Source organism: Saimiri boliviensis, chromosome 20 (genome assembly GCF_048565385.1).
Source record: "Saimiri boliviensis isolate mSaiBol1 chromosome 20, mSaiBol1.pri, whole genome shotgun sequence".
NCBI lineage: Eukaryota > Metazoa > Chordata > Mammalia > Primates > Cebidae > Saimiri > Saimiri boliviensis.
Genome location: NC_133468.1, coordinates 23,332,256 through 23,357,001, shown reverse-complemented (window position 1 = coordinate 23,357,001; position 24,746 = coordinate 23,332,256). Strand labels below are relative to the sequence as shown.

At 42.3% G+C, this 24,746-nt stretch overlaps 1 protein-coding gene across 9 annotated transcripts in view; it reads right to left on the bottom strand.

Annotated features, from left to right (window-relative positions):
- Positions 1 to 21,535, bottom strand: part of EBF1 (EBF transcription factor 1) — a 410,560-nt gene extending 389,025 nt beyond the window's left edge. For 8 of the 9 annotated variants that reach the window (XM_074390666.1, XM_074390667.1, XM_074390668.1 and 5 more), the window contains exons 1-5: positions 20,554 to 21,535; positions 18,196 to 18,352; positions 17,575 to 17,638; positions 16,843 to 16,898; positions 6,015 to 6,088 (exon numbers count right to left, since the gene is read on the bottom strand). In XM_074390666.1, the coding sequence (XP_074246767.1) occupies positions 6,015 to 6,088; positions 16,843 to 16,898; positions 17,575 to 17,638; positions 18,196 to 18,352; positions 20,554 to 20,687 (485 nt within the window). In that variant the 5' untranslated portion in view covers positions 20,688 to 21,535. Of the gene's footprint in view, positions 1 to 6,014; positions 6,089 to 16,842; positions 16,899 to 17,574; positions 17,639 to 18,195; positions 18,353 to 18,446; positions 19,877 to 20,553 lie in introns of those variants that run through there. The other variant, XM_074390671.1, reaches the window with a different exon arrangement.
- Positions 21,536 to 24,746: the final 3,211 nt, after the last annotated feature.

Here is a 24,746-nt window from a genome sequence, read left to right as displayed (position 1 = left end):
GATGCGGTCCGTACACTGTGGACCGAAATCAGCAGCCCTTTCCCCAGCAGGATCACATGTCTCCCAAACAACTCTGCACATCCAGAAAAAAGCGAACTTAGAATCTCTTTCTTACCAGTCTAACACAGGTGGCGTGTTTCTAGAGCTTCACAAACTAGAGCAAGAAACACCTAAATCTTCCCAGTCATGGGATCGGCAGATCCTCATCTTAGGGACATGCAACCTTCTCCTGTGAGTAGGGTCTTTCTCAACTGGAGAAAAGCATCATTTCAAACTTGAAACTTTACAGTAAAAACAAGATACCTTATCTATTTCCCTAATGTGGCTAGAGACTGAGAACTGTGATTTATCTGAATAGTCTGATTAATGGTTATAAAGATGACTTGATTTTAAAGAAGCCATTATATAAATAGACTTTTCTATCCTCTATCTTCCTCCCACGTCTTAAAGTAAGTGATCTGTCCTCATCACACTATACTAGAGTTACAGAGGAATAGGGAGAGGGATTTTAGAGGGTGCATGAAATGTTTGGGTATGTCTGTTGCAGTCCAGCCAAAATGTCTCTGTGGAGAGTTCCTGAGCTCACAGGTCCGTCTCCTTCTGCTTTCCCGGACAGGTCCCATCAAGGACCCCTCCTCTGTTTTGCATTTGCCACTCCTCTCCCTGGTTAACTCTTCCCTTTAGTTCGCAAACATCAAACATCGTCAAGTTTTCCCATTGTGTAAAATTTTAAAAGGACACTCTTTTCTCTGAGTTAGTTTCTTCACTGCCAACATCCTTCTTTTAAGAGTCCCCGTCACTCCTTGCCACTTCAACCACATAACACAGGCATCCAGGCCCTCAGGGTATATTTGAATCTCCTCTTCAAGTTTACCAGTGACTGTCTGGTGCTTTCTCAGCCTTCATGTCCATCTGGATCTCTCTAGTACTTGTTATATGACTCCCCAAACGCCCTCCTTTTATTTATTTATTTTTTTGAGATGGGGTGGAGTCTCACTCTGTCCCCCAGGCTGGAGTGCAGTGGTGCAATCTCCTCTCACTGCAACCTCCGCCTCCTGGATTCAAGAGATTCTCATGCCTCAGTCTCCCAAGTACCTCGGACCACAGGTTCGCACCACCACACCCAGCGAATCTTTGTAATTTTTGGTAGAGATGGGGTTTCACCATGTTGGCCAGACTGGTCTTGAACTCTTGGCCTCAAGTGATCTGCCCACCTTAGCCTCCCAAAATGCTGGGATTACAGACATGAGCCACTGTGCCTAGGCTCCTCCTTTTATTTATATGCTCTGTATGCTTAAGCTTCTTTTTCCCAACTCTCTAACACACCATGCCTTCTTGCTAAGTGTAACTATTCCCTCAAGAATATAGCCATGACTTCTCTTTCCACTCTCCCTCCCTTGTCAATCCCATCTAAGCCCACAGCTTCAACTCTTACCCTTGGGAAAAGACCTCTGAAGTCAGTTATCTTCGACCATAACTTTATTTCCAGATCAGAACTCAGATCCAACCACCTGCAGGACTCTCCACAGAAAAGTTTTGGCTGGACTGCAACAGACATACCCAAACATCTCAGACACCCTCTAAAATCCCTCTGCCTATTCCCGCTACCCACCTACAAGCATTCCCTCCCTTCTCTGAACAAGCATAGTGCTTTGCCTCAACCTCTTATCACATTCAATCCTTTCTAGAGTGCAGTCTCGTTATCTGCCAACAGACATCCTCTCCCAGGCCACACTGTAAGCTCCCCTACTGCAGGACTCAGTCTTTTCTGGCTCTCCATTTTTGAGTGTTTTGCACATAGTAGGTGCCAAAAGAATAAATGAAAATATCCTGAAGCACCACAACTAGAATGGACAAAGTACATGAAGTGTTTCAGTAGACGTTTCACTTTGATTGCATGTTCTTTTATCCTCATTCATGCTGAGCAACTGTGCGCCAGGTCCTTAGTCCCACACTGCAAATACTGCTGTTACTGCTTCTATTAATACAAATACTCCTACTATTAATAATAAAAATAGACATCCAGTACTTACTGTGTGTCAAGACACTGCAATAAGCATTTATAGGGATTACTGCATTTAATCTTAACCACCACCCTATAAGATAAGTGATATTATCCCTCATTTCATAAATAGGACAACTGAAGACAGGGAAACACCCAGTAACTTCCCTGCCTTCAAGGAATAATCAGTCCAGCAAAGAAAGACAGATTGTGGGCACAAAATTACAAGTGTGCTGTGAAAGGCAAGCACAGCAGACTGTGCTTGTCCATGTCCCCCTAATCCATGGTTTTCCTTTCCATGGTTTCAGTTACCTGTGGTCTAGTACTACATTTTTGTTGTTGTTGTTTTGAGATGGGGTCTCACTCTGTCACCAGGCTGGAGTGCAGTGGTGCAATCATAGCTCACTGCAGCCTGGATCTCCTGGGCTCGAGCGATCCTCCCACCTCAGCCTCCTGAGTAGCTGGGAACACAGGTGAGCACCATACCTGGTTAATGTTTCTTCTAATTTTTATAGAGATGGGGAGATGTCTCACTATGTTTCCCAGGCCAGTCTTGAACTCCTGGACTCAAGCAATCCTCCCACCATGACCCCCCAAAGGGCTGGGATTCTGTTCAATATTTTGAGAGAGAGATCACATACACATAGCTTTTAATACAGTGCGTTAGTTGTTGTTATAATTGTTCTATTTTATTACTAGTTGTTGTTCATCTCTTATGTCTAATCTATAAATTAAACATTATCACAGGCATGTATGTATAGGAAAAATGTAGCATATGTAAGGTTTGGTACTATCTGCAGTTTCAGGCGTCCACTGTGAGTCACGTAACACATCCTCTGTGGATAAGAGGAGACCACTGTTTACAGGACGACGTAACAATGGGACTTGACTTAGGCTGAGAGCCTGGGATGCTTTCCTGAAGAAGCCATGCCTAAGTGGGAATCTGAAGGATGGAATCAGAACAAACCAGTAAAAGAGAAAGGAAGAAAAAGAAACTTAAGGGAGCCCTGAGAACTCCTGTTCCTATAAGAGACCATACACTGATGAGGGTAAGAGTGCTTTTTTAAACAGAGCTCTGGGTTCAGTGACCAAGCATAGTTCCTATTTTCCATCCGCATTTAAACACAGGATGTCAGGATGCCTTTTAATCAAATCCCTTCCAGAATCATACTTTACAAAATCATGTGTGGGGCCACATTATTTTAAGAGGGTAGCTATCAGGATAGCAAAATGTAATGATGATTGATATGATCGATTCCAATTTACCAAAAAGGCAGAGACTCCCTCAGAATTTAACAGAATGAGCTCCACATCAAGTCAAAGAGGTTTTGTCTCTGAGTGGTAATAATTATAACATAATCCAGTGCTGGCAAGTCCCTTCACCAGCCCCCAGGCAGTGGGGTCATCTTTTAGAACACAATGGATTTTAAAATTTGCAACCACCTGAGACACAGTTCTCTGGTGTTTCTCATTTTTTCTTTCTCTTTTTTTCCCCTTTGCCTGCAACAAAACAGAATCATACCAAGCCTTGTCTTGTCGATCTAAATTCTCTGTGTCTCCTTCACCACAGCCGACATACTATAAATATACAGCTTTCACGACATCAACGCAAAGTTTTATTGTGCCGTTAGCTTTGATAGAAAGCACTGCAGAAAGTTGTTTAGAAATTAAATATCTAAAACAAGCTATTTTAAAATCCAGGGCCCTCACTATTTCATGTCTGCAATGAAGAAATTTCATCTTGGGGAGAGCAAGCTGTCTTTCACACCATATGGCTAATGGTGGTGCATAGCAATTAGCCAGCCTGATTAATGGGGAACAGACTCTAATTTTATGCTTATAATTGAGCCTGCATTTGCACCCCTGGTGCAAATTCAGCACATCCCAACTTCCACTTACAACAGGCAAGAAATCAAGAGAAATAGGATGGTGTGGAAAGTGAGAATTTTTTTCCTAAAGCCCCCTAAAGAGCATCAGATTTGCAATTTAAAAGACTGTTAGCCACACAATAGATGACAGGTTTGTGTAATAGGGTCATGGCGGCCTGGTAAACAAACAGTACCCCTTACACATCTATAGGCAGCCAGGAAAACCCGTAATCTGTAACATTAGCAGGTTGGCGTTTTGAATATGGCTTTTCCCTCTTAGCCACGCAGTACAAATATCATCATTTGCCTTCAGTGGCTTGAGAATTTTATTTTTGCTATTTTTATGTTTCTGAAAAATAGAAAGAACATCAGCAGTAAAGCACACCAACCAGCATAATAAAGTACTCTGGCCCAATGAATTTTAAAAACAAGAAAAATATAAACTGCATTAATAGAGGGTAGGCTGTGTGTGAAAGGCATAATATATCTTTAAGTGTTTCAAGAATAGAATGATTTCTAGCATAGTCTAAACGTGCAGATATGAGATGCAAATCTATGAAATATAGATATTATTTGGCCTATTGGTTGAGATCCATCTTCCTGTCTGTTTCCTATTTTGCTAGAATCACATGTAGGACAACATGGAAAATTCATTCTAATGACATGCTAATTGTAAGACGCCAAAACAGAGATATGGTCAAAAAGATTGTAAGAAGAAAGAGGTCATGTTTTAATGTTTTTCAAAATGAATTTTACTCACAATTCTGAAAGGTGCAACTCAGCTTTATTGCAGAATTGTTATGCACAATATAACATGAATTTTTGTCTAGTATCTCATAAAGAAATCTATTGCCATATTTTTGGGGTTCTGCTACTGTTTTAAAATTAGAGAAAAACAACCTGTTTTCATAATAATGAACACATTTTACAAATCACTGAAATGAAAACTTGTGAAACCCTTATATTTTTGGAATAAGATGTTAGAGATATTTTTAAAGGGGAAGAAATGAAAATTGTATATCCACACATAATTGTAGACATATTAGAAGTTGGTATTTGGGATTTCGCTCAGAAAGCACATTAAGCCCTTTTTGTTTCCACCTGTAGAGTTTTAAGGTTGCTTTCCCCCACAAGTCCATAGCAGCGAATAAAGCCCTCCCGTGCTGAGGCAGCAGCTGAAGCCCCTAAATGGATTGGTCAGTAATAGTCAGCAGCCAGGCCAGCATTGTGCCAGGAAGAGCCTGCATGGTTAACAAAGCAATTAGTCGCCTTTCTCTGATGCACAGTGGCATCTTCATGCTTTATCCAATTATTCAGAATATATTGGGAGCAAAGTGCTGGTGTTCTTTTATGCAGAATAAGAATGCAAGTTAAAGGGCTGTTGCCTGCTCTACTCCCTCACATGTAGAAAGCCTGGCTGAGGCCATGGAAGTTAATTTGGTCTACTTGCCTGTTTTCAAATGTAGCAGTCTGATTACAGGCAAAAATAAAGACACTTATGAAAGGGGGAGGGGAGGGTCACATGAATTTTATACCTCCTAGGGACTCATTTTTACCATCCTTCTGAAAGCTCACTACATCTGAGAAATATTAGCTACATTGTCAGAGTTATATATAGGGTAACTAAGAGGTCATATGCAAGGGGGGGAAAAACCCACAACCCACATTCAATCATTCTATTTAAGAAGAAATGATGCTTAAGTGTGGACAGTCAGATTTTTAAGTGGGAGGATTAGAAAGGGGAACTATAACTTTCAAGTCTTACCCAAACAGAAGACTCTGCTGACATCAATAGAACTCTTACTCATTTTACTAGCAATGCAGTTGAGCGCATATATTAACACTAAAAGGGTTATATTGTTTTATTTGATTTTAAGAGAGAAGGGGAAGGCAGTGCTGTGTGCCCATTAACAGTGTGATATCAAAATGGAAATGTATGTCTTTCAGGATGAAATCTAATAAATAATTGAGAACTACTGTGATGCCTGACACTTTACTACCAAATACATCTAACAGTTCCTTTTAGATTGTCTATAGAAGCAAGATAAATGTCTACCAAAAAAAAGACCAAAGTTCACCAAGACTTGAAATGCAAATTTATCATCTCTTTACTAATTAAAGGGAGAGACCAAGATATTTCCTACCTGCACATGATCTCGTGTGTGAGCAAGACTCGGCACATTTCTGGGTTCTTGTCTTGGCCTTCATACACTATGGCCTGAAAGCAAAAGCACAATGTTAGCTAAGAATGGAAATAAGTAGCAGGGGAAAAAAAAAAAAAAAAAGATCACAATTGAGCTCTTAACCACTTCACCACTACTGAAAGCCAAATTAGCTTTGAGGAGCCGAAGATATCACTGGGCTGATTGATTATTTGAAGGTACATTATTCAGGTTAATCCTGAATAACATACCTTCAAGCAATCAGCCCACCTGAAGGCATGGAACAAGGTATATTCCTCTCTGCCTGTCAACCACCTTGCCATGATGCATATCTTTGGGTCAGAGTGTGAGATGGGCAAAGCAGTCACAATTCTCCTTTCAATACAGAATACAAATAAATCTCATCGATAACGAAGGAAAACCCAGAAGGCTTAGCAGACTGAGACACTATTTAATGAAAATATAGAAAAGCATTTGGACTTGATTTTTAAATGATACGTATTTGCCTCCTGTACTACTTCCATGCTCAACATTTAGTCTTCTGGTGGTGAGTAGTAGAAAACACGTGTGGGTGAACTAAGGAGCCCATTCACTAACTGTGTCAGGTTTGCAGTGACTCATCAGTCAGGGAAAATCCCTCTTCCCATCACCAGGCTGAGAACATGTGCTCTCACAGGGTGTACACCCACCCAAACAAGAATACTTGCTGGCATATGCTGTGTGTGGGGGTTTAAGCCATAGAGTTAGCTCCCTAAAGTAAGAAGAGTTACGTCTGATTCTCAAAATCTGGAGTCCCAAACCACCTCGCCAACCCAAATGGTTTTTCTATTTTTTTCTAATATGCTTGTAAAACAAATATTTAACTTAAGGACATCAAGAACGTTTCCTGGGACCTCAGCTTTTGTGGATCTGCATGTTAATACCTGGACCAAAGCAATACACACAGCTATTAGCAGAGCAGGGCTCTGCACTGGGCTATATTTCGCAAATTTAACACTATATCACTGCATAATACTAATATCACACGGCTTGAAATTGTTAATAAAATTATTTTCACACATTCCTATAACCCTCAATTTCTTGATGACAAAACTACTTAAATTAGCCAGAGACTATCTTTGCATAGCCAACTACAAGTTAGTCTTGTACATAGAGATGCTACAACACTAACTTGTAGTTGGCTCTAAGGTGGTTTGTTTTTTAACCTGGGACTTTCAGAACCTGTAAATGATGAGGATAACTTAAGACCCAGTGTGTATAGATCCTGAGAGAGTACTGTGGCTATGGTGTCTGACTCCATTACAAAACAAATATTGCAATAAAATTAAAAATGAGAAAAGGTACTTGTATGATGAGAAAATAATTCTCTACCACCGGCCCATCAAAACCACTTTTTATGGCTAGCCTATAATACCTTGTGTTTAAAAATGTTTTTACTTTGACATACTTGCAGACTTACAGAAAACTTTCAAGAATATATAAAGAACTCCAAGATACTCTTTTGCCAGATTTTACCAGATTACCCAAATATTTATATTTTATTAAATTTGCTTTATTCTTTACTCTGTTTTTACAAATCATGTATTAAGTAAATTGCCTACATGCCCTAAATACTTCAGCCTGTATGTCCTCAAAACAAGGAATTCTCTTACATAACTACAGTACAGTTATCTAAATCAGAAAATAATTATTGATACAATAATCTAATCTACAGACCCTACAGAGATTCACCAGTTACCCAATAATGTCCTCTACAGCAAAAGAAAATCCAATTCTGCATTCAGTTGTCATGTCTCCTGTAATATGGAACATTTCTGAGTCTTTATATTTCACGACATTGACCTTTGTTAAGTCTACAAGCCAGTTATTTTGCAGAACATCCCTCAATTTGGGGATGTCAGTGTCCTCAGGTTTGGATTAAAGTTATGTACTTCAGGGCAGGAATACCACAGAGGTGATTCCGAGTTCTTCCCAGCATATCAAATCATGTTGTTGACTAATTCCACTATTGGCAATATTAATTCTGACCATTTGGTTAAGGTAGTGCTTGCTATCCACCAGAGAACATCAGCCAGGTTTTTCACGATAGTTATTACTTTACCCTATGTAATTCATAATTATCTTCTGCAGAGGTAATCTAGATTGTGTTAATATTTTATTATGTGTCAAATTTTCATCCAGTAGTTTCAGCATGCATTGATGATTCTTTTCTATATTCTTAAAAGACCTTTTCAAATTCCTAAGCAGTTGCATTACTCAAGAAAATACACTAAAAATGTTTTAAAAACCAAAAATTATATCTGCCTGCTTTATTTCCTGCAATCACTGCTGAAAAAAAAATTTTTAACGCAGTAAATTACTCATTAGATCTCATATATGATGCTAAAAAACTCTAATGATGCATTTCTTCTAAATCCTATTAGCACTACATGGTTTGTGTGTTCTCTAAATACTCACGATAATCTCTGTTTCAGCTTTAATATTTGTCATGTTTTGGTTCTGTTACTCTCTAAAAAATAATATATCTATCATGTTAAACTAAAACAACTAACTTGGTAAATAAATTCACAGATACTTATGGAGTTTTCCCCACTATATATATATATTTTAAAAAGCTTGTGTTTTCAGAGGTAGGAGGGTTTATCAGTTACATCAGATCTTCTCATTTCAATTCTTTCTAGATGATACAAATATTATTTTTACTAAGACTGCTGGTTCCATTGAAATTAGTGGGCCCATGATGATATTCAATGGATGCAATGCTACAATGCAAATACACTCCTGGCTCCCCCAAACAGCAGATAATACAAACTTCCAGAAATCCCGTGTCATTTCTTTGGTGACTGAATATCAGTTATTTGAGGCTCTGAGTGTCCATGACACATCTCTTTACCAAATACCACACTGCTACTATGCTTCCAGCAGCAGAGTCAAAACAGAATCTTTCTCCAAATCAAGCATAGAAAAATGAAACCATCAGTTTGGATTTGCTCAGAAATAATTAGAAACTCTAGGGAGGGGTTAAAGCATGAAGTTTCTTCTCTCCCTCTCCTTGGGGCCTCTATAGAACCGTATTTTTCAGCACATAAAGGCAGAGAAAGAAGTGCTGCTTCTGTGACTTCTGAAATAAAAGCAAGTGAAATTCTACCATGGAGTAGGATTAAAATCCTGTAACTAAACTAGAAACTCAGTGTAATGAGGTTAGCTCTAGAGTGGAATTCAGTCAAAAACAGATCAACCTCTAACCTTACCAAAGCAGTTTTTGTTACTGAAAAGTATTGTTAAACACACATACACACACACACACACACACACATGCATGCACACTCATACACATATCATATAGAAGGTATGGGCACAGAAATCACAATCCTGATGGGATCGAGTATAGAAATATATAACAAATTCATTTTGATGAATGTCTCTGAGGCAGAGTGGCAACAATAAGAAAGATTTCAAAATGCCATCAAGCTGTCCTACAGCTAGAACACCCAACTGATAGCCCTACATCAATTTTACCATCTACATTTAGCATACACATCAAGACTGCTCCACAGTTCAGCAAACCCAGACTTTAAGCCTCAAAAGACAGGGATCCTGCTAACACCAAGTTCAGGAGAAGTTTCTGCTTTTCTTCCTAATTTAAATATGTGCCTCTGTGGTGTATGAGTAAAGCTGGTTGGGGTTGGATCAGCTGGGAGATCACAGAAGCATATAAACAGCATTGGCTATTTTAAGTGAAACCATTTTAATATGACAGCTGGTTTAGGGCCCAGACAATGGAACACCAAGAAGAAGGCTTATTTTCATCCTCCATAGTAAATCATGTGTCTGCTCACTGTGAGGAAGGTTGTCTGTTATGAGAGGGACAAAGACAACACTGGTTTAAATAAATCAACGTGTTTATCAGAAGTGAGAATAGGGGGCCTGCTATATAGCTGGGAAGGAGAGGGGAAAAAAATCATATAAAATACATTATTTAAGTAAATCAATTGATAGTGAATCAAGTTGGAAGTTTGTAACCTAAGAAACAAAAATGCAATATCAAGTAGAAAACAATGTTTAAATTAATCCTGCCAATGGCAAATAAATCCCTTAAGGTGACAGGAATGCTTGTATAAGAGGAAAAGTTAAATAGTACACAGTATTAACCTCATCTCAACTTTAAAAACCTGGTGAAATTGACAAACTAGCTGTCAAAAGTGACTATCTTTGGAACAGATTTATTTTTGTTTTTATAAAACAGATTTATTTTATTTGTATACTAGCCTCCCTTTCTACTGTCATACTCTAATAGAAAGAAAATATCTCATATTATTTTTTAATACTCTCTTCACTTTAGACTCATGGGCTTTTAAAGGATATTTAAAATAATTAACTAAAAGAAGAAGAAAACATTGAAATTGTTAAACTTTCATATTCTCATGCAAAAACAGCTCTGGATATTTTACTGTTAACTAATAAAATATCTTTAATTTCAAATGCTCAATTAAAAAGTAACCTGTAACATCTTTGAAAATTAACCAGTCATCACTATACAAAACCTGCCTCCGCTGTCCCGTTTTAGAAGGCATACTGTGAAGCACTGTTCATTCCAGCTTTTCTTAAATACCACTAGGTCTTAAAAGTTCATTGAAACTTACTATGGGTAAAGACCACACAGTAAAACGAAAAATACACAGTGAATATACACTGGGATCACACTTCAATAGGATGCCAAAGGAAATACAGAAAATTGAACATGGTTTTTCTGTGTTTACTTTACTAATAGTTTTAACTCTTTGTGTTCCACGCCAAAATAAAGGCGGTAAAGAGAATATTTTTGACTTTGGTTCAGCAAAATCCCAAGGCTCTTAGAAACAAAATATTTTCATTGGGAGTCTTTCTTGATTTATAACCAAACAAAAGGAAACATCATCATTAGTTGATGAAGAAGAAGAGGAGGAAAAAGAAAGAAAAAAAGAAAAGAAAGAATGGGAGAAAGAGAGAAGGAAAATAAAGGAAGGAAGGAGGGAGGGAGGGAGGGAGGGAGGAAGAAAGGAGGGAGAGAGGGGAGGAGGAAGGAAGGAAGGAAGGAAAAGAAATTAAGAAAAAGAAAAGAAGTAAGGAAGGGTTGGAGGGAGGAAAAAGAAAGGGTATCAGTAACTACCAAAGACTTCTAATTTTCTATTTAAAGCAAAACAGTACTTTGAAAATATGTTACTCCTTTTTCTACTTACAAAATAAACAGCCAAACTTACTTTGTCACCTAAGAGAATAAGTTCATGAATGTACAAATACCTGCTTTAACCAAAAGTGAAATGTCCTCTGAATGCAAACTGTCAACAAGCCTTTGGCAGCAAATTACCCAGAACTGAGCTAATCAAAAAATAATATGCACACCTACAATATCAACACACTATAATAATAATCATTACATTCAACCACCAAGTTCTACTGCTTGTCATTTAAAAAAAAAAAAAAAAAAAGTGCTAGCTAATCTGGTCCTAGAAATTTCCAGTAGGTAAAGGCGTACTAGTTAAAAATTAAACCATGCCAAAGAAAACACTACAAATCTGACATTTCATAAACAATTGTGTCAAACAGCAATCTAACATTAGTAGTGGAATAAAATAGAAAATAATTTTGCTTCAATTAGCAGCTTGGCTACTGGTGAAAAAATTACAAAGATGTAATTTCAGCTCAGCAGCTAAGCAGGCCTGTTTTCAGAAGTGAATTAGGAAAGTTGCGAAGGAATGATATCATATTCAGCATGCTGTTCAGTTACATCACAGCCCTGAATAAAAAGAGAATGTGTACCAAAAGCAGTGAGCTTTAGAATGCATCTTTTATGTCTCAACAAACTAGAGCCCCTTATATTATTCTAATACCATAAAAAAACTAAATCACTCTAACAATCCCATATTGCATTTCTTTTTCTAGCACAAACCAAAGATATTTCACTCCTATGGTCACTACATTTCCACCTATATTAGTAAATACAATTGGTTTTGTCAACCCAATGGGGCAATAATAATAATAACAATAAAAGCATCTAATTTATTAAGCACTTAATTTGTTCCAGTTGCTGTTCAAAGTCCTTAACGTTTATGAAGTTATTTAATTCTTACAACAGAGCTTCAAGGTAGGTACTAACATTATTTCCATTAGTTTGATTCCAAACATTGATGTATTTTAATTGCTCACTAAGACCAGATCATTCTTACTCAACAACTATGTAGACAATTCACCAATGTCCAAACACTCCTTCACTGGTCTCAGCAATATAAGACAGAGAGAACAGGCTATCTGTACAGTCATACGAGTTCAATAAATGCATCTCTACTAATATGTTCATTTTTAATGCTGTTCAAACATTCACATGGAAACAGCTCTAGCGTAAATATCCCCGAACAAATGGCTGTATATTATCCAGGAGGGAGCAGTTGGCCCGCCAGACTGGGGAAGTACTAGGCCATCTGGCTCCGGCAATCTCTCCAAAACCATCAGCTTTGTTTTCACCCCCAGACTCCAAACAACACATTTTCCACTGTGATGAGTTTACATTTTCCCAAACACAGGTCCTGATCATGCATAAAAATTCCAAACTTCTTCATTCCTCTATGTGCAAGGAAATTCAGATCACCTGCATTTTTGACATATTACCAAAGGGGAGCGAAAGCTGCTGAAATATGGCCTCTGACTATAAACTTGCTGTGTTCTTTTTTGTTTGTTTATTTCCCCAAATATATAAAAGAACCTCTTTGCTGGCCTAGTGAATTCCTTGGGAACTTACTGATATACTGAAAATGTGTTTATCTACCAATGAAGAACCATGAATTGAAAGGGTTGTTAATCAAATCTATGTAGCCATGTCAGGATACAATGAAACAATCAATAGGAAAAAAATACACTTAACATCAATAACTTAAAGTACCGGGAAGATCAAAACAAATATATAAAGAAGTCTAGCTGGGAAGAGAAACCTGATAGCATTTCTGATGATTATACCTTGGAACCCCCACTGTCCTGGGACCCTTTTCACAGTCTCCTCACTACATCACCTACCTTCAAATAAATCCACACATACAAGGATTATGTGACTACGATTTTCACTTGTCAAAAAAGCTTTTGTTTAGGGGAAGAGAGTGTTTTGTTTTAATAACTTTATACAATATGGTATCCTTTTTTTAATTATAAAATTAATTTTAAAGCAAGATGGTAAGACGGGAGATAAGCTAAACTTTAAAAACTATTTAAAGATAAATAACTCACTAAGCAATCACAGAATGTAATCATGTTTCAAATACTACATGAAAATCTGAAAGGATGCCCACTAAACCTCAGACCTCCCCCACTGGGTTCATTTGAGCTCCTGCAGTAGATGTTGTTTCTGGATGCAATAGCCATAAACTTCTGGATTCTACAGGGCATTTTGCATGCTCACTAATGGAATACCAAAAACAGTAATGACACGAAAACAAACTATTTTTAGTCCAGCTAAACTGGGTTTTGAATAACCCTTCCCAAAAGCGAGCCTCTTATTTTCTAGTTGGTGGATGAATTTTTAAAAGATTATATCCTGTGTATTTTACAATGGAGAGATCTCAGATTCTTATATATTCATTTCTAATGAAGCTTCATCTTTCCTGGTAGAGTCCAAAAATTAAGAGCCATTACCCAAAATAGTCTAATGAGACACTTTGAAAAGGTGTGAAATACTGTGTCATACCAATACATCTTGGTTGATTGAGTACATTTCTTTTTTATCTCAATGCTGCTAATTCCACCCCAAATCAAGAACAATCTATGGAAATGCAGAATGAACAAATAGTTTTAAATTTTGCTTGCTCAAAATTCCTTTTAAGCTTTAACCCCACTTTCTAGTCAAGGATATGACATCACTCCCATAAAGCTGTATCTCTGATAGGAAAAATGTTATAATAAACATGCAGCTAAGAGAAGACATTTCAACAGTGACTAGGTATTCCTTCCACAATTGATGATGTTATTAGAACTTATCACATCAAAAGTATGTCATCCTATACGTAATTATCAAAATCGATCATTATTTTGAGGAAGAATTTCACAGAAAAAAATGTAAACATTTAATCAATCAGTTTATATCAAGACTTAACATCTGATTTAAGCAGCCACTGTATATTAAACTAAAATCAAAGGTTCAAGAAATTTTAAATCAGACTTGGTATTTAATTATGATAGAATAATTCCAAGCTAGATGAAGATTCACTGTTTTACTCATTAAGGCTAAATATAAATTATTTTTATGTCACACCTAGGGAAAGTTAGCCATCTTCATGCTAATCTATCTGCTTTTTGGAGGCCATTGTATTAACCCGGTACACAAGAAGCTAACCTACTTCCAAAACTCTTACAGCACATAATCAAAGAACAAGGAATTGGATAATGAGCAGGAACTGCCTTTCAAAGTGAAAGCTACAGAGAGGTGGTTATTTAAACAATTATTATGAACGCAAACAGGTATGCCTTGAAATATTCTTTTCTTGACATTCTTTAGACTTAGATAATTATTAAAGCTTTCCTCAGACCACTCCCCACCAAAATATACAATTGCATGCATTTATAATTTTGATTATTACTGAGATGTCATATTATGGCAAATGACTTTTTCATAAGTGCTATTATCGAAAATAAAACTCATCTTGTTCTTGCTCCTCTCTGTCTCTCTCTCCCTCCCTCCTCCACTTTTTCCTGATAGAATTTATGACACCAAGTGGTCAAAGAATGCCTTAAGCCGCAGTTTTTCTTAAGCTCTATGACCTTGTTAGTAAAATGATATTTGATGTATTGCTTTATAAAAATCAAAAGATGATTCTCCCTCCCATTTTCTTATGAGTATAAAGTCAGTTCATTTCATAATGGGAAAATTGATTAGTAGTGGCACTTTTGGACTAGAGAGACCTAAAATAAAAACTTTGAGGAAGTTTAAATCAGAAAGATTAATCACTTCAAACATGTCTTAATTCTGTACTGCTTACAATTGTTCATTTCATAGTGCTGCCTATAATTTAATATTTCAGTGGTCAATGTTACACAAGCATATAGACCTTATATATTGATTTGTGTATGTGTGCCTTTTATCTTTTAGAAAGTAAATCCTAATAAATTCATATGGAATATGTCTTAGAGTTCCTACTTTCTCCCTTTCCCTCCCAACTTTTTTTTTTTTTTTTTTTCCTGTAATGAGAATGGCAGGAAAGGATATCCAGGATATCAAAGACCATTTTTGAAAACAAAACTCCACTTAAGACATTTTTATTTTTGACACCACAAAGGAAAGTTATTAAAAATCAGGCTTTTGTGTTTCTGCCTTAGCAGGTATAAAAAAAAAAAAAAAAAAAAAAAAAAAAAAAAAAAAAAAAAAAACAGTGTCCAAATGAAAGGGAATTATCCTATGTAATGATTAAATCCATTAAAGAAAATAAAACCAGGACCAAAAGTATAAATAGGGATTTACTCTGAGCAATCCAGTGAGAAACAAACAGATTTTTAAGAAAGCCAAATATTTTAGGCAAATAGCATGAACTAGATTTCAATCAATAGTTACTTTTGTTTTTAAATATAGATTTCATGTTCTTGTTTTCTACTTGGGTCACATTGAAATATTAAAGTGATCATCAAAAATAGCTGTTATTAAATTGAGTCTTGAAGATTAGATTTTTTAAAACACCCAACAGTTTATTAATGTGTCATTTCTATAACATATTTAGGCATGGCGTATATAAAAACAATTTTTAAATATGCATATATACCCTATTTGAAACTTTCTTAGCCAGTATCTATGAAAGAAGATCATTGCTCTTAATTTAAAGAAAACATTCTAAAATCACAATCAAATAAATTTTAATCCTCTTGCTAACTTGCTGGTTAGTATACAATGGATAACTTTTCTTTGTTCTGATTTCTTTCCCCCACCCAATAAAGCTGTCTTCTTTTTTCTGCTACTAACTCCTCCAACTACCTAACCAGCTACTTAATTCTGAAACTAAACTTTTTCATAAAATTAAGAAGAAGGGGGAAAGCTCCTGTGCCTCATTAAAATGTCAGGCCTCTTTTCTGACTCGGCTCATAATTGTATCTTTTAAACCATAACTCAACCTTAATGTATACTGCTTGACACCCGCGTGTTGGGAGCTTAAGAAAATGCCGTCTATGTACCTTTAAGACCACAAGCTCACTCATGCTGCCTGGCTTCCTGCCAGACTTGGAGGCAAAAGCAGGAGGGTTTTTGCAAAATATCCTCTAACAATTGTCGCTCCCTCTTTCAACACTACCTTCACCATCATTCCCTTTGAAAACAAATCTGCAGAATGGTCATCAGCGCTCTCAGCCCATCTCATCATTCCTGGGGAAGCTGCTTCTCCCAGCCCTCCTCCGCCCCCGCAGCCCCTCGCCCCTCTGGCTTCCGGGGAGGCCTGGCTAGCTTGGGTTTCAGAGGTTCAGCCCACTCCACACCAGGGTCCCTGGGCACCTTTTGCGCCCTTTGGGACTCCCTAGCTGGGTCAGAGGAAGTTCAGCACTTATTCTCGCCACTCAGCACCCTGCAGTCTTAATTCACAAGGTCCGAGTTCCCCTGGAGGAACGCCGCTGTCGAGCCCTCATCCCCACGCGGCGGTGCAAGTGCATGAACGGACACTGGAAGGCGAGGAGAGTGTAGTCTGAGCTGCCCCCGCTGGCTTTTAAAGTTAGTGTCCCAGCCCTCCTGCTGTGGAGCAACTAGCTTATTGACTCCCCTGAATTTGGTCAATTTGACCTAGAGACCCCAGTGGCCCAAAATCAAGAAACTTACTTGTTTTGTCATGGAGTCAATGAGGCGCACGTAGAAATCCTGCTCCGTCCTTATCCCTAGGGTTGGAAATGGGGGAGGGGAGGAGAATTAAGTGAGAGGCGATGGAGGGTGGGTGGACAATAACTAAACCACAAAAAATAACAACAACAACACTCCCTCACACATATCACAAAAGGGGCTCCGGGGTTGATTGGAACTCCCCCTGTCCTGGAAAATACAGCCAGGATCTCCCTTCCCCAGTGTCCAGAGAGGAACTGCTGGCCTAGCCTTAGCGGTCCTGGAAGCCAAACTCCAAGCTCTGTAGCTGGGACTGGAATAAGGGTACCCCGACTTGCCTCTTCTCACTTCCCACGGCAAGAGTCCCTCTGCTCTTGCCTGCAGCCTTCAAGGCCATGACCGACCCTAGCCCCTAAGCCCAAGGGGCCTTGGGCCTAGAGCCTGGGCCAAGCCAAAGAAACAGGCCTCAGGAAAGGGAGGAAGAATCAAAGTGGCTCGGGGAGGGCTGAGGCATTACACCTGGCCGCAGGTAAACGCAGAATCGATTAAGACTCGGGCCAAGCGGAGCCTCCTCAGGTGAAACCTCCTAGGGCGAAATTTAGGAGAGGCTGGTTCACCTGGGAGAAGGCGAACGACTGCCCTTCGCTGGAGGATTTCGTCCACCTAGAGCTCCCTGTGCCCCCTGCCCAGACCCGGAGCCCCAGGGTGAGGGCACAGACCCAACCCGGGCCTCACCATTGCTGTAGAGAAGCTGAAGCCGGTAGTGAATTCCGTTATTGGTCTTTTCGCTGTTGGCTTCCTGGGTTGCATCGGGACGCAAAGACACAAGAGATGCAGGAGAGAGGTCTGCGTGAGCGAGTGGACCAACTTTCCAGGCAACTTTCCCCAAGTCGGGACCCCCGCTGGCCAGCCAGCCAGCTCCAGTAGCAGCAGAAATTGCGGCCAACTGTGATCCCTCCTCCGACCCCCGTTCCTGACTGCTCCCTCTCTCCCAGCAGAAAATTCCGTGGGGCGCACATAGGCGAACCTCTTCCCAGGACCTGGGGGCTAGTGCCCGGGCCGCCAGAGGCAGGCAGTGCGCGGTCTGGTAGTGGAGGGCGGGTTCATCCCGGGTGCCCATGGCTGTGGATTGAGCGCCTCTCTCCAGCTCTGGGGACTCCGTGCGAACTTTTTTGGAACAGGAGCCAGTGGACCGGGACCATGGGTTCGTCCGGGATGGGAAGTGACTTGGGGGACCCCCGCACAGAAGTGTGTTATGGATGCTTTACACTCAAGGAAGGGCGCGCCGCCCAAGGCTCCTGGGCCTGCTCCGGAGCCGAGCCAGGGACGAGGGGCGACAGCGCTGCGCCCACTTACTTTTTCCTTCTCCACGAACCCCACAAACGCTGTCCTCTCGATCTCCACGGGCTGGCCCTGTCTGTCGTAGAGGGCCAGGACGAAGTGGAAGAAGTTGGATTTCCGCAGATTGGAAGGCGGCTGCTTCTCAAAGTGAGCCCGGGCCAGCCCCACCCCGCTGCGGCCAAAGACGCAGAGTTAGATGGCTAAACCGGACGCTGACCCGCGCCCCTTGTCACCCTGTACACACGCTAGAACCCTCAAACACCCACCTCCTGTTCCCCTAAAACATCGAGTGGGCACTCTTCACGCCCCTTCAGGCGACACGGACCCAGCCGACGACGGGACACACATGTCCCCTTGTGTCCTCGTCCTCTCTGCCAAGGACGGATGCGTCCTCAGAACTCGCTGAAGAGGTGTGAAAGTTTTGTTTGGGTTTTGCGCGCGAGGTGAAACGTATAAGCATTTACTCCTACCTGACGCGCGCTGCGTGGGGAGGAAGAAAGGTGGCGGTGGATGAAGTGAACCCACCTTCGTGGAATAGAACCTGCAGTTCATAACTTTGCTCCCGACACCCCTTAAATCTCACATCTCAGCTACTAGGGCAGGTGGGAATGGATGGAAAACACGCTCGGCGTGTCGCCGCAGCAGCCACCCTCCAGGAACCCCGTGCGCTCCTGCCAACTACGCGTGCCTGGCCTTGGGAAGCCACATCCCCCACCACCACCACCAAAAAGCATGTGGAGAAGGGTCCGAGGGCGGGGCTCAGAACTGTCGCGGGTGGTCGCTGTGAAAAAGGGAACAGGGGTGTTTTCTTAAAGACCTGTCCTAACAAAGTTTCGCTATTCCGCATAAATCGTCGCATTCATTCCAGAAATCCTAAAGGCCAGGGCTGCTGGCTCAATTCGTCGGCCGGAGACGGGAGGCTGGAGCGCCTGGGGCGCCAGGCGGCCACTGACAGCCGGACCTGCCCAACGCAAGCGCGCATAGGCACACACATACACATACATGAACACACACGAGCGCCCCGCTCACACACTTTCACTTCCAGCCCAGTTACCCAATTCACTCTCACTATCAACCACCCCCATCCTAATACTTAGTTGGGATGGGAACAGTGTTGGGGACGCTTGTCCCCAGCCCAGGGAAGCTGGAGATGATGTAATTAGTCATCTTCCTTCTTCCCCTTCCGCACTCTGCGTCCGATGGTGCCTGGGACCACCAGGTCGCCCACTGTCCCAAGCTTAGTTGGTGGCTTAAGTGGGGGGAAAAGGCCAGTTCTCACTTGGGACCAGGAGCCTGGGAAAGGGCCTTGGGTGTGCCCAGGAAAGTTCCCTCAGGTCAACCTCCAAGGGCAATGCCTCCAGGCCACACAGTCTAGTGTCTAGGGAGCTGCGAGTGGGAGAGCGGCTGGAAAGGGACAGGGTGACATCGGGACAGGAGGTGGAGAAGACTTTTAGGAGATGTCAGAATTAAAGTTGGGAGTTGCTATTCTACCGGTAGACTGAGAAAAACTGAAAGACAGAGAGGGAGGGAAGGAGAACCAGATAGCAGAAATAAGAGAAGACTCAGGGGAGAAATGGGACGAGAAAAAACAGGAGAGACAGAGAGGTAAGGAAAAGAGAAAGAGAAGAAAGAGGAGCTGAAGGAGAAAAGAAAGAAGGGAAGGAGAAAGGAAGGGAGGAAGAGAGTGAGGAAGGAATTAAGGGAAGGTGGGGAAAGAAAGGAGAGGAGAAAATGAAAGAAGAGAAGAAATAAAAGGCAGGAAGAGAGACAGGAAAGAAAGGAGAACTAAAGAAATGGAAGGAGGGAAGAGGGGAAGAAAGGAAGAGGAAGGAGAAGAGAAGAAAATAAAGACAGGAAGAAAGAAAAAAGCCAGGAAGAGAAAGGGAAAAGAAAAAGGAAAAGGGAAAGGAACGAGAAAGAAAGAGAAGAGGAAAGAAGGAAAGAAAAAGAAGAAAGAAAAGAGAAAAGAAAAAGAAAGAGGGAAAAAGAGAAGGGGAAGGAGAAAAGACAGCGGGCAGGAAAATAAAGAGCAATCACAAAAAAAAAAAAAAAAAAAAAAAAAAAACACACACAGATATCCAACATGCTGTGTTGAGACGCCTCTTCTGTGTTAAAACAAAATGAAAACAGTCACAGACGAGGCAGGGGAAAGTGCTGGCAAAGCGTGGGCTCCTCGCAGACAGCTCCGGGTCCTCCGGCCGCAGGCGACGAAGGCAGAGCGGCCGGGGAACGCGGAGCCCCGGCGGAGAGCAGAGCGCAGCGGCGGACGCACCCCGCGGCCCGGCCCCGCGGCAGCAGCCGCCGCCGCCGCCGCCGCCTCCCGGTTCTCCCGCCCGCGGCTCACCTCGGCCGCGGTCCCCGCGCGGTACCCACCTCTGCGCCGCCGTGTTGGCGTCCAGCACCCCGGCGCCCTGCATCCACGTCCGCACCGCGTTCATGCCGCTGCCCAGCGGCTCTTCCTTCATGCTGCTTCCACTCCGTTGGATGCTTTCCTGAATCCCAAACATGAAAACAACCTTTTCTTGTGGAAAATCTCCTCCCCCTTGAAAAATTTAAAAAAAGAAAAAAAGAAAAGAAAAGAAAGGAAAACGCCAACCAGAGATTTTTTCTCTCTCTCTCAGACGATGAACTCGTGCTTAGAAGATCAAGGCGGGCTGGAAAGCAAATTTTTAAAAAAATGTAAACCTCTGCTCAAAAGTGAGCAATAACCCGAAAAAAAGAAGAAAGGGAAAATCCAACGAAAAGACCAAAATAATAAAATTAGAGATGTATGCTTGGCTGTTGGGGGTTGTTTGGTTGGTTGATTTTTGGTTTGGGTGCTTTTTTTTTTTTTTTGCGTTTTTTTTTTTTTTTTTTTTTTTTTTTTTTTTTGTAATGATCACAGGCCGGTGGAGGACAGGAGGGGCTGGAGTTTCCTTTTGTAGAGGTACCCTTCACTTGAAGAAGCAGGAAGAAAAAAAAAAGAAAAAAAAAAAAACCCTGATGGCAATTTAAGAAACAATAGACTCAACTCGCGCTGCCGGCTTTGCTACTTCAAGTGTCATTTTCCACAACCAGGCAAGTTTTTTCCTCTCTTTCTTTTTTTTTCCTCCTTCTCTCCCAACCAAAGATGTTTCTTTCCTTTGCGTATAGATGAGGAGGACGCTGGTTGCCGTAGACAGATACACCAGAGGGTGGGGGGAAGGGGAGAGAGGGAAAGAGGAAAGGGGGGGAGGGAAAGAAAGATAGAGAGAGAGAGGAGAGGGAGAAAGAGAGAGGGGTGGACCCTGCTGGATGGAGATTCTGTTTTCTCCCTGCTAAAATAGAAGTGATTTGCAGGCTTTCCCTATGGAATCCAGTTTGACTCTCCCCAGAGCTAAACACAGGCACACTAACCCCAAAGGGAGGAGGCGGGGCTCTCGCCTCTATGCCCCGCCCCTTCATTTGCATAACGTCATCTTTCCGCCCCGCCGCAGCCAATCGCCGTCCGGGAGCCGGCTCGCTGGCGGCGCCAGGCCGCGCTCTCTCATTAGCATCCCGTTGTCGGTGGCGCAGGGGAGCCGGCCAAAGTTCCTCGCAAAGTGGCGGGCGAGGGAGCGCTGAGCACCGGCGTCTGGGCTGGGGAGGAGCGGGTCCGAGCGAGGACGGAGAGGGGGCCGAGGGAAGGGAGGCGGGTGTCTTTCCCAGGAATTTGAGCTGGGGTCTGCATCCCGGCCTGGCAGTCCTTTAGCATCCTCGCCGCGCCCTGAGCGCGCTGGAGGCTCGCGGGCTGCGCCCTCCCAGGGCTGATGCCGCGTCCTGCTCCGCTGTTCTGGGACGTCGGGGACAAAAGTGGAGGAGACGGGAGAGCCCGGGCAGAAAAAGCAGGACGCGCGTCCCAGGTGCCCACCTCTTCGCTTTGAGGCGGGGGCGGTGGGATGGAATAGGGGTGCGCGAGTGTGGGGCTGGGAGCTCGCGGAGGGGCACGGCCCCCACGCTGGTGTGGGTGGGGGGGTGAATGGATGCTGGGTCCCGGTAAATGAGGCGTCGTGGGTCCCCAGGAAGTGGAGGGACCAGGCTCTGCTCCCACTCCGGCCTCCGAAACGCTTCTCTCTCGGCCCGCTAGCCTAGAAGCTGCCAGGGTTGGGCACTGTTCTCACACGCTCACTTCTCTCGGGCAGCCCTCTAGATATGTGAATGGTGGAATGGAAGCTCTCACTGGGGCTGTGTCCGGATGCCTTTTAAGATTTTCTCAAGTTCAATCCCAACCCCTCATTCCCCACCCCAAGTAGTTTGTTTGTTTGTTTGTTTGTTTGTTTGTTTGTTTTTAGAGTGACTACCGAAGCAACAGCAATGTCTACGTCCTGGATTAGCTGGTTATTTGGTGCAGGGCTTTTCCTCATCCTTTATTCTTCCTGTTAAAAAGAAGGGCTTGAACAAATCCTTCCTAACTCTGTCTCTGCCGTGTGAAAAGGGTTGGGGAGAAAAGAAGGAGGGTGGGAAGGAAAGAAGAAAAGGAAAAGGAAGGAAAGGAAGAAGGGGAAGAGAAAATGGGAAGAAAGGAGGGAGAGAGAAGGAAGGAGAGAGGGAGAAGGAATGAATGGAAAGGGGAAAGATGGAAGGAAAAAAGGAAAGAAAAAAGGTTGAAATTGTCTCCTTCCTCAGGCCTTTCAGCATATGTTTGTGGCCGGCAAAGGAAATAGCTAGAAGTTTCTGAGTAATGTGGCCCATCATTTTTTAGCAGGTTGTAACCTCTAATAAGCACATGGTGAACTTCTGTTTCATTGCCCTCAGAGGAACTCCCTGACTGCAGCCAAATCTGCTAAGGACTCCTTCGGGGAAATTCTCTGCCAGAAATCCAGGTCCCATTTCTGCTGGCCTTCCTTGGCCCTTTGATTTAGGAAGCTCATGGAGTCAGTGATGGAAAAGTACACATGCCCATGTTGAATAGAGACAGGCAAGAGTTATGCTTTGTGCTCTTGGCAGAGCGGTGGAGCCACTTCCTGATTCCTAAACTGGATGAAAGAGTGTAGTCCTGGCCTGCAGGGCCTGGCCACTGTCCTCAAACACTGCTTTATCTCCTGTGCACGAGGCCTGCCCAGCTCTCACACAATGTAATCTAGACCTCTTGTGTGCTGAGCACTTTCTCCCTGGTACCATAATTAATGCCATCTCCTCCAGGACATCCCTGAAGAGATTAGTCTGATCTATGAGGATCCCCATAGCACTTATAAGGGTTCCTAGCATAATGTTCATGTTGACAAGGAGTATAATGGTGGAGAGACTTGAAGGGTTGTAGGTTTATGGGGACAGGGAAGGGGATGTGAACCTTTTCAATCTCTATGGTATTTAAATGCACAATTGAAACTGGGCCTACTAAAAACTTTCTAAAGCTCCAAACTTAACCTGATGCTCCAGGTCCAAAGGGGTCCCCAGAGTCAATTCCTCCCCCTGCCTGGGCCATATTCTTCAGCTCAGAGAGGATGCTTGAAGGTAGGGAGATCAGGAAGCAAAGGCCACCCATTCTATCAATGGGTCCCATATAGCCCTGGCAAAAGACCCAGCCCTCCATCTCTTTAACTGCCTGAACCTCCATTTTTCTCTCCAGTAAACAGTCTCCCAGCTGAGTCTGGTGGGGTGTCTCCAGTGGTGAGGGAACACCCCCAATAAGGGAACAGATCACCAAAGGAAGGTGACAAAAGTGCCAGGGAAAAGAGAGGCATAGACACCCTCAGATCCAGGATCAGCAAGAGACACACAGCCGATGGATATCTGGGGTCAAGCAGAATCTAGAAGCATCTGCAAAGGATGCGTTTGTTGAGGGCCTGAGGCTGACTGACCCAAATGAGAAAGTGTCACAAAGCAAGAAGTCTTGAGCAGCTCAATTTCTACCCCAGAGCCAGTCTCTCCAGGAACTAAATATGAGGGAGGCAATTTCCACCCCTGCCAGGCTGAAGAAGGAAGAAAAATAAAGAGAGCAGGAATCTTTTGATAAGACTAATTCCCTTTGGCTGTGCAGAGGCAGCATATACCTCACCTGGGATGGTGAGTGTGCTTTATTTTAATCAAGCAGAGTGTATTCATAGCTTTTCTTCTGGGTGCCCTTGCGCTTTCAACCTGGCTTTCTCATCCTGTAATAAATGTTTAAGTAGGAAGGAGGCTAAAGAGAAGGTGGAAGAGAGGCAGAGATGGACAGAAATGACACTCAGGCCAGCAGAGCAGTAGTTTTGTTTGTTTGTTTGTTTGTTTGTGGTTTTTCTCTGGTGAATACTGAACCAGCAATTGCAGTTTTAAACTTGAAAAAGAACCTCTTAAATACTTCATGTGAGGATAGCACCACCTCCAGAGGTGATCGTCATCCTTTTTATAGTAAGGGTATCCTGTAAAGAGATATTCTTGTATGTACAGCACTGCCTAGGCTTTATAACACATAAACTACTTTAGGGTAGTTTATAATAGTAATCCCCAAACTGGGTTCATCAGACTAATCACATGGGGAAGGGTGTGGGCACTTGTTAGAAATGCAGATTTCCAGGTCTTGTGCCGACCCATACAATCAGAACCTCTGGTTTTGGTGCCTGGGATCTGTATTTAAAGATATTGGAAAC